At 34.7% G+C, this 10060-nt stretch overlaps 2 protein-coding genes across 2 annotated transcripts; one reads left to right on the top strand and one right to left on the bottom strand.

Moving 5' to 3' along the window:
- The first annotated feature begins 3913 nt into the window (after positions 1 to 3913).
- On the top strand, positions 3914 to 7203 carry RSH3 (RELA/SPOT homolog 3). Its single transcript, XM_013001178.2, has 6 exons — positions 3914 to 5090; positions 5180 to 5365; positions 5449 to 5909; positions 6012 to 6170; positions 6261 to 6603; positions 6698 to 7203. The coding sequence occupies exons 1-6, from the start codon at positions 4383 to 4385 to the stop codon at positions 6971 to 6973; spliced, it is 2133 nt and encodes a 710-aa protein (XP_012856632.1). The 5' UTR covers positions 3914 to 4382; the 3' UTR covers positions 6974 to 7203.
- Positions 7204 to 7791: 588 nt separating this feature from the next.
- On the bottom strand, positions 7792 to 9690 carry TAFII21 (TATA binding protein associated factor 21kDa subunit). Its single transcript, XM_013001412.2, has 3 exons — positions 9525 to 9690; positions 8890 to 9168; positions 7792 to 8263 (listed from the first exon to the last, which is right to left on the bottom strand). Exons 2-3 carry the CDS (start codon positions 9151 to 9153, stop codon positions 7976 to 7978), a joined length of 552 nt encoding a protein of 183 aa, XP_012856866.1. The 5' UTR covers positions 9154 to 9168; positions 9525 to 9690; the 3' UTR covers positions 7792 to 7975.
- Between the last annotated feature and the right edge of the window lie 370 nt (positions 9691 to 10060).

Genomic DNA, 10060 nt, shown 5'->3' with positions numbered 1-10060 from the left:
TTATTCTAAAAAAAAAAAACTCAAATTATAAATTATATGTAACAAAATCTTGCATGATTGAATAGTTTTATCATTATAATAAATATATGTTTTAGAACATTTCAATACTATAGTATATATAAATGGACACCTTTGTAAAAAAACTCAGCGGAACCAATATAACAGTCGTTCAAGAACTGTTTATTTATGATCATTCTTTTTTAGGATTATTGAAAATCAAAATATGAACTTGATTATTATTCGTGGAAATTAATCATCTAATTGAAAATCATATAATTATTATTATAATAATAATAATTAATCATTCTTTTTCGAGGGGGCAAAAGAAGAAGGTCGAAAGTATTTTTTAAATTTATTTTTAATACAAAAATACAAAAAGGACTTTTATGAACTGAAATGTTAAATGTCGTTTCAATTTTACTAATGTCGTTTTGACTTCGAACTTGATTTTGGCATATTTCTATTTTGATTTTGGCAAAATTCGAAACACGAAAATTGTAGTCCTTTGAGTTAGCTTTCTAATTCAACTTAAATCCGCTAGATTGGATGTCGTGTGACAAAGTTATGCATGAATGAGTCACATTTTGAATTTTAGATACCTTAATACATCAATGTTGTGGGCAGTATTCATTGATTCAAGTATATCTTTCTCGTCCGATATCCAAATTTTGTTGATTCAAGTTGGATTAAATAACTAACTCATAATGCTACAAATTCTATTTTTCGGGTTTTGCAAAATTTAGAATTAAAAATGATCAAAATCACGTTTGAAGTTGAAACGGTATTATTAAGGCTCGAATGTCATTTATCACATCCCTTTTATGAATTATGATGATATATTTTTTTCGACTAGTTGTTCAAACGGGCTTTAATATTTTTCATAATCTGTTTTTATTTTTATTTTATATATAAATGGGCCTTAAATCTCTTGGGTAGTCCACTACTGTGATAAATTAGATAAATAGTACAAAACTGAACTTAAGCCCAACGAAGAAGTCGGCCACAGGCCCACATATAATAATAATAATAATAATAGTAATAATAATAATAATAATAATAATAATAATAATAATAATAATAATAATAATAATAATAATAATAATAATAATGATAATAATAATAATTATAATAATAATAATTATAATAATAATAATAATAATAATAATAATAATAATAATAATAATAATAATAATAATAATAATAATCTTATATATAAAAGAAAGAAACGTTGGACAACCCTAATAAAACCCTAATGGTATTTTTGTAAATATTTATTTTTAATATTTTTTTCTCTACTATTTTCTAACTATAAGTTTTAACAATTATCAAAATTGAAACTAAACCATGAAGAATCCTACCCTAATGGTTAAATCTTAATCTATATATTTGAATTATAAATCTCAATACGTAAAATTTAAAAAAAATAATGTTATATAAAATACGAATAATACTACATTATTAAATTTTACCACATTAGTGTGTACTATATTTTCTTATTTTGTATTAAATTGATTATTATTTTTTACTTTTGATCGAAAAAAATACTAGTAATAATAATAAAAAAAAAATATAGAATCGAAGTCAAACAAGTACACCACAAGATGACTAGTGGGATGTGGGAATATTACACACAAAATGTCAATATATAATAAATATATATATCAATATTTATAACTTGCACGTTTTCAAAATCACTATTCAATTTCATACGCAATACAACTACTTTTTCCACACGTAGCCAAGTATTTATACTAGCCGTGGTGCCTCGCCCCAAACGGCGTAGTTTTGAGCTTTGATAGAATATGAAGTCTGAAATCATTCTTAATTTTAAAAAAAAAATAAAAAAAAATGAAGAAAACATTTACACATGGGCAGAGAGAGACAGCCTCCAACTATGTTGGAATTCTAAATCTCGGTTAGGTACATTCTTGGAATCTCGTTTAGCGCAATCAAAACACGGCTCTATTATACGAATTCAGATCCGAGTCGACTGTCGATAACTCGAACTTTTTACACATGGTTTACGTCTCTTCTATTATTTTACATGGTCTTACCCTGTACACCTATATAGTTGATTGTCGGTTCCTTCATTAGAAAATAAATAATAAATGGCTCTGTTATTTTTCGACGAATAATGGGTTTATTATATTAAATATTAACAAGATTTATTTAAAAAAAAATTATAATTCACAATTTTTTTTACTCGAAGAATTGATTGGGCCAGCTTGAATCTAATTGGGCTTTGGTTATTATTACCGACATTAAAAAGATTAATTTATTTTAAAGCATAAATTGTAAAAACAAAAAAAAAAAATCCAGAATTTAGTACTTTGTATTGTAATAACAAAACAATTGAGTGGTCAGAGGCGAGAAGCAAGTGTAAGCCGTCGGCGCTGACCACGTGGCAGCTGGCACCCATGGTCCGTCCATTGCGCACCACGTGCCATCTACTACTTCTACACGCTGTCTCAATTTTGTTTCCCCTACCCAATTTAAAACATATATTTAATTGTTTTAAGGACCAAATTTTTCGCAATAAAAACAAAATATACATTGAAAATTCAAAAAATAAATCATTTATTATTATTTAGTTGTCTAATTTATGAAGTTTCCCCGAAATTAATAAGTGGAAGATTCAATTGTATTTTTACATGTAAAAGACGAAAGTACCCCTATGACTTCACATGTTTAATCTAGTGATTAGTAGTGTAAGTAAATTTTTGAGCCAAGCCTTTGACTATTTTAAAATGGGGTTCAATCCAAAACCCAACTCCTCTTTCATTTTGTAAGAGAATTAGTGTATTTGTTTTTTTTTATAATATAATGCTCCTTAATATATGTATTTTGATATTTCAATAGTCCTATAGAAGAAAAAATAAATTATTAAATAGGTATAATGATTTTTTTCATAATTCATTTTGAAATAATTTCATCAGCTATAAGACTCGGATCAAAGGTAAAACTCGATCACGGTCATAACCAATAAATTTAAAAAGTACAAAAATTAGACTATTTTTGTTTAAGAATACTTTAATCACTATGTCAATTGATTCAGATTCGAATCATCTTGTCAACGGTCTCTAGATTGAGTTTGTCACACATGGTTAATTTAGTGTAGTTTACTGCAATGTTGTTAGAATCGGACCGACTCGGCCGGTCGAACCGGTTCGACCGTGACCCGACAATAAAACGGTCCGGTTTGACATCTAAAACCAGAAAAATCAAAAATCGGGGTCAAATGACCAAAATTCGGTTCAACCAGGTAAAACCTGAGAACCGACGAGTCAGTCAAAGAACCCGATTTTCGGCCAAAACGTCTCGAATTACCGCTGAGTTGGTTATTTGTGGCTAGATTTGAGCAAACCTTCACGGACTTAGTAGTGGGTGGCCAGATCTAGTCATGAGTGGTCGAAATATTGTCGAGTATGATCATGGGTGACCTAATAGGGATGGCCGATTGTGGGATTTGAAGAAAAAAACTGAAAAAATTAGAGTATAAAAAATAAAATATAGTAAGTGAGATGAAGTAGATCACAATGAAAATAATAAGTAGGAGATTAAAAATATAAAGAAAATAATATTTTTAAAATATTAAAATTAATAAAATAATAGCATATTTAAAAAAAAAATCAAAAACCCGATTGAACTAATCCGACTCTATAAACCTATGACCCAAATGACCGTCCGGTTCTATAACCGGTCCAATTCTGAAAACATTGAGTTTACATCTCTCGTATAAAAATAATTTAGTCACTAATATCCACAAATCTCGATCAAATTAGTGTTCGTACAATAATCATGTTTAAAATATCAGTCCATACTCAATTAAAAAAACACCATATAGGCCCTACGACAACAAATATACTAATCTTTTATCAATTAGACTTAGTCCCTCGCAATTATTCACGAGCTTAATCCACAATTAAAAATTAAATAACATAAACCGGTTATTTCACGTACTATGTGAGGGCATTTCCGTCATTTCACAGCCCCAGATTCACTTGGCTTCAGATTCTCTATAAAGGAATATCTCAGAGTTTCGAAGAAGAAAGAAGAAACTCTTCATTACTTTCTCTCTCTAACTTTCCTTCAAATCTTCGTCCCCAAAATTCGACTCTCTTTGATTTATTTTTTTTCATTTTCCCACATTTAATTCCCAAAGTAATTACCGAAATCTCCACTATCTGATATTTGTGTGTATATATATACGTATACAGAATACAGATTGTTTGTTGTAGCTAAATTAATCAACGAAACCCCCACGTTTTTTCCGTTTCAATTGTGTTTGTATACTGTAAAGAGATAAATTAGGGGGAAAAATAAAAAAATTAGGGTTTGTGTGTTGCTGGATTGTTGTTTGAAGAACCAGGAATTATCGATTTATGGGGGTTCCGACAATTGCGCTCTACGCGAGTCCACCGAGCAGCGTCTGCTCCGCGTCGCACCATATCAGCTCCCACGCATCGTGCGATTTAGATGTCAACGGCCGGTCAACGTCGTCGGCGTCGACATCTCCGTCGCAGAGGCCTTTTATAGGTGGCCTATCGCGGTTTATTTCCTCGCCGCCGATTAAATCGGCGAGCTATTCAGCTGGAGGCGACGATTCCGGTTCATTGTGGCATGACAGAACCGATGAAGTGGGGCCCACTTTTCGATACTCTTCGTTGAGCTCGTCTCTGAAACGAGATCAGGCTCACCAGAGCCCAGTTTCCGTGCTTCATGGCCTGAATAATTCAATCGGGTCGGGTTCTCGGAGCCCGTCCATGAGAATCAGTGCGGATTTCAGCTCAATTAGGTCTGGAAGTGGGGGAATGTTTAATGGGCTCGTGAGGCATTCGTTGGGTTCGTGTGTCGACTACGATTCGTCCGCTTTCGGTTTGGATGTTAAGGAATTCAATTTATCTGCGGAATCATCTTCGTTATCTGCAGACGATGAGCTCACTTTCAGTATGGAGGAAACTTTCGTGGGGGTCGACTTGCCGCCTTATGCGAAAGATCTGCTTTTCGGTGCTCAGTCGAGGCATTTGATTTTCAGGGATGATTTCGTCGTCAAGGCTTTTTATGAAGCAGAGAAGGCTCACAGAGGCCAGGTATTTAGCAATCTTTCTGAAAAAAAGTTACTGAGTATTTTACGAAAGAATCGTGAAATCGAGTATTCTGATGCATTCGATTTGTGCAGATGCGGGCGAGCGGTCATCCTTATTTGCAGCATTGTGTGGAAACAGCGGTTCTACTGGCTAACATTGGCGCCAACTCTACAGTAGTTGCTGCAGGGCTTTTGCACGATACTGTTGACGACTCTTCTGTCACGTACGGAAATATTTCCCGGACATTTGGAGCTGGAGTTTCCGATCTGGTAGAAGGGGTAAGAAATGGTTATTTATCAAGTCTTGTTTTAACTGAAGTTGGTTATCGGGGACGTACACTAAACAATCGTGATTTTGCCAGGTGTCTAAGCTCGGCCAACTGAGTAAGCTCGCACGGGAGAACAACACGGCAAGTAAAACCGTTGAGGCGGATCGGTTGCACACCATGTTCCTTGCAATGGCAGATGCTAGGGCTGTTCTAATAAAGCTCGCTGATCGACTGCATAATATGTTGACTTTGGACGCATTGCCTTTGATCAAACAACAAAGGTTTGCAAAGGAAACATTGGAAATATTTGCTCCGTTAGCCAATAGATTAGGGATCTCCACTTGGAAATACCAGCTGGAAAATCTCTGCTTCAAATATCTTCACCCGGACCAACACGAAGAACTATCATCCAAGCTAGTGACTTCATTCGACGAGGCCTTGATTACTTCTTCTTTGGAGAAGCTAGAGCAAGAACTGAAGGATGGAGGGATTTCTTATCACTCTCTGTCGGGCAGACACAAGAGCTTGTACAGCATCTATTCCAAAATGTTGAAGTATGTCTCATTTTCTCGTCCCCTTCTTTCATTTCGTATTCAAGCATATATTTATATGTAGATGTATTATGATCGTAATTCTTGTGATTTTACCTTTTGTAGGAAGAAACTGGATATAGATGAAATCCACGATATCCATGGGTTAAGATTGATCGTCGAAACTAAAGAAGATTGCTATAAAGCTTTAAGAGTTGTCCAGCAGCTATGGCATGAAGTACCCGGGAGATTCAAGGATTACATAGCCGAACCCAAATTTAACCAGTACGCAACAAACCAAACCAACAAATGCAATCTTTTATCACGTTTGCTATGTCATCATATACTTAAAAAACTTCAAAATTATAACTGCAGGTACAGATCTTTACACACAGTAGTCGTGGGCGAGGGTATGGTTCCATTCGAAGTTCAAATCAGAACAAAAGAGATGCATCTTCAAGCCGAGTATGGATTTGCGGCACATTGGAGATACAAAGAAGGAGAATCCGAACATTCTTCTTTTGTGCTCCAAATGGTTGAATGGGCACGGTGGGTTATTTCATGGCAGTGCGAGGCAATGAGCAAAGACGGTTCTTCTACCGACTCCCTCAAGCCACCTTGCACATTCCCTATCCACTCAAAAGATTGCACATTTTCTTGCAGACCTAATTGCGACACAGACGGACCCATCTTCGTTATCATGATTGAAAACGACAAGGTTCGTTTCTTGGGATTTTCTCTCTCTCTCTCTCTCTCTCTTACATTTTCTTGGTATATTCTCTCTCCTAACATCGCCATTTGGGAAAATGCAGATGTCTGTGCAGGAGTTTCCAGCAAATTCGTCCGTAATGGATTTGCTAGAGAAGGCAGGTCGAGGAAGTTCGAGGTTACAGCTAAACCACGAGCCGGTTATTGATCCTATTACACGCAAGCTAAAAATGGGGGATGTGGTGGAATTAACTCCGGCAATACCAGATAAGTCACTGACAGAGTATAGGGAAGAAATTCAGAGGATGTATAATAAGGGTCTTACTGTACCGAGCACAATGACTTCGGCTGCTAGTTCGATGGCTAGCTTGAGAAGTTGACCTCTCACTTGAATTCATTCTTTGGTGGATATTGCATTTGGGTAACGTAAAAATCTAGTTATATTCTTGTACATAAACAAAAAGGTTATAGCGAACAGTTTTATGGTTATGTAACTTATGCTACCGGTGGGACTCTAGAGCTAATTAGAATTAGTGATCACGGGTTTTATAGTTGTATTTTTCGTTGTTTGTATATATACATTATGGGAGTAAAGGTATTCATTCAGCTATATGCGGATGTAAGTGTTGTTTTATTATAATGTATATTGCACCGAATGAACTAAAGATGATTTAGGTGGTGTTTGGCAAAATTAGGGTGGAAATCGAACAGAACAGTAATTCCAGAGAATACTTCCAGAGAAATTCTTTTTTTTTTTTTCTCGGAAGTGTAAAACTAATTTCAATTCAGTTCCAAAAATTGGAAAATCGGAAATAGGAATGAAAAAAATCTTTCCAAAATCGAACATTTTGGATCGGAATCGATGGAATTCAGAAATTTCTATTTTCCTATTAACCTAAAATATAAAATATGTAATAATATTGGTATTATAGTGTAATCCCGGAAAATACCGGGACTTTTAAAATTAAAATCGGATTGAAAATTGGAATCTCATATATATTCCAAATCCGATCCAAAAAAATTCGGAAAAAATTGGAATTGGACTATTCGGAATGAAAAAATTTGTTCCAAAATTGAAAATTTTCCGATCGAATTCAGCAGAAATCGGAAATTATATTCCAATTTATACCCCCAGGCAAAATCCAAACGTATTTCAGATCACTGCTTCGCTTTAGCCACAAAACATTTTAAACCTCTATTTTTACACATACACACAAGTCATGACCATCAAATAAATATTAATTTTTTTACAAAGCAACAAATCCGATTTGGGTCGATCTAAAGGAATAAAATAAACAGTCGAAGCTAAAACAGAGTTCAATTTTCATGTTCGAGAATTGAGATCTAAAAAAGTACAAATAAAATATTACAGACGAAAACCTCTATCTCGAATGTTTAGCTACTAGTGGAAAAGATACTCGCTGAGGTGTACCTTGAGTCGACAGTTCTCTTTGTTCTTGAGAAGGATTCGAATTGGGAACAGCAACTGCAGGAGCTTCTTCATCATCCTCCGTTTCTTCAGCTGGTTGGCTTTTCTGTAATTTTGGTATCGCAAGTTGATAATTTGGGCTGATCAATGTATCCTGCTCTGGCGGCAGAGGGATTCCGGCCCTTGATAGTGATTTCGGCAAAGGGACTTTATTTCTGCTCCTAGCTAACTCCAATAGCACCTGATGCCAATTTCGTTGTGAAATATGTTAGCTTGCGTTAACGACACATATTCACACGAAATTTCAAAATTTTCATTTGAATGTTAACACGCCTCTAAAATAGGTATCGAAGTATTATAGACTAAAGAAGAAACAAACACCATTAGGCCTCGTTTGGGAATGTTAATTTGGTTAGGGTTTACATTGTTTGTCCATAATGTAATATGCGATTATCTTATGTTTGGGACTTACCAACTTAGTGATTATACCTTCATAGAGCCGTGTAATAATAAGGGTCTAGCTTAGACCGAGTATCCTTCTTGATTAATATTCGAGGCCCCGTTTTTTGTCAGTTTCCTTGAAAGCTAAATGCCAAACTTTAGACAAGGCTTAATTACATCGTCTACTAAACCCAACCGTAATTCCCAAACAACACCTTAGAAACATACAAATCAAAGAAATTTACTTCCTAGCGATGTTATATTACTCCACATTTCGAACAAAACGAATAATCAAAATGTCAGTCTCTAATATACACACAGCAGCGTAGCAGGCAATCATCAACGTAATTAAAATCCAATACAACAAATTAAAATATTCAAAAAAGAATTAAAACAACGAGGGCATAAAGTAGCAAGGGTACGTACCTCTCTGGGCGGAGGCTGTGAGAAACTAAAATTGATCTTCGACTGAATTGCAAGCTTAACATCGTCAGAGTCGATTGCGGATTTCCCACCGTGTTCGGAGTAGCTCTGTGCATCTGCCAACACATCTGCAATGTAACGATACCAAAGTTCTAGAAACTGGTGCACAACACGAGGCTCGTAATCATCTACATCCATTGATTTTAACAACTCCTTTACGATCTTCGCATCCCTCGGCATATCGTCTTCTCCTCCCATCTCTGCCATTTGAGTCGATCCTATCTCTTATGTATCAAAACAGAAAAGATTAATATAGAGAATTTCACTAACACTTTAAGATATTTTCAGTAATTATCTCATGAGTGAGCATGCAAAATCAAGCAGGAGACATTTGTTTTTTTTTTCAATTACTTCTGAATTCTGACAAACCCCCAAAATTAAACCTAATTAAATACTAGGTCAAAATTAGTTCTTCATAGAAATCATAAACTGGATACATCTAATCGAAAGTGAAAAGGATTAATTCAGAAATTTCACTACTGCAGCTCAGAATTCCAATTTGTAATCTGGAGTATCAGTGAACCGACTGAGAATTTCAAAAATAAAAATAAAAAATAAATAAATGCTCGGACACCTACCTTATACCGGAGAGACGAAATTGAAGCCGTCCACCTACTTATATCGGCCGCGCAATACTGCAAACACGGTCCCGCAGCGCTCAATCGCGGCAATCACCGCAGTTGAGAATTTAAGAGAGAGATTGGAGAGAGAGAGGGAAAAACGACGACGTTTCGGTTTGTAAATAGCTTTCTATTTCAGCCCGTTTATAGTGGATTTATTACTAAATTCCAGTATTTTCAGCCCACAAAAAAAAAATTAATGGGCCATGACGTGTTATTTATTTAGGGTGGTTTGAAATTTTTTCTTAGTGAGGTAAGATTTTTTTTTTTTTTTTTTTTTTTTTTTTTTTTTTTTGGGGATGAGGATTTCAGAAAGAGTCTGATTTTAACCTAATTCAGGGAGAATTTGAATCGGATTATTTGTAGATGGATTTGATTTTTCATATATCGAAACGAATTAATTGATTTTTTTTTAATTTTTTTTTCCCTTTTTTATAGATGATCCAACCACACAGAGAAAGAGAGCTTGACCACCCAATCAATAAAATCAAGGC

The sequence above is a fragment of the Erythranthe guttata genome, chromosome 9 (assembly GCF_056151865.1).
Source record: "Erythranthe guttata isolate IM_541 chromosome 9, IM_541, whole genome shotgun sequence".
NCBI lineage: Eukaryota > Viridiplantae > Streptophyta > Magnoliopsida > Lamiales > Phrymaceae > Erythranthe > Erythranthe guttata.
This window is presented reverse-complemented; position numbering and strand designations above follow the sequence as displayed.

Coding starts and splice junctions, on each gene's coding strand:
- TAFII21 (XM_013001412.2), bottom strand. CDS start 9,153: ATGGCAGAGATGGGAGGAGAAGACGATATGCCGAGGGATGCGAAGATC. Junction 8,264..8,889: donor CACAGCCTCCGCCCAGAGAG/GTACGTACCCTT, acceptor AATTGGCATCAG/GTGCTATTGGAGTTAGCTAG.
- RSH3 (XM_013001178.2), top strand. CDS start 4,383: ATGGGGGTTCCGACAATTGCGCTCTACGCGAGTCCACCGAGCAGCGTC. Junction 5,091..5,179: donor AGAAGGCTCACAGAGGCCAG/GTATTTAGCAAT, acceptor CGATTTGTGCAG/ATGCGGGCGAGCGGTCATCC. Junction 6,171..6,260: donor GCCGAACCCAAATTTAACCA/GTACGCAACAAA, acceptor TTATAACTGCAG/GTACAGATCTTTACACACAG.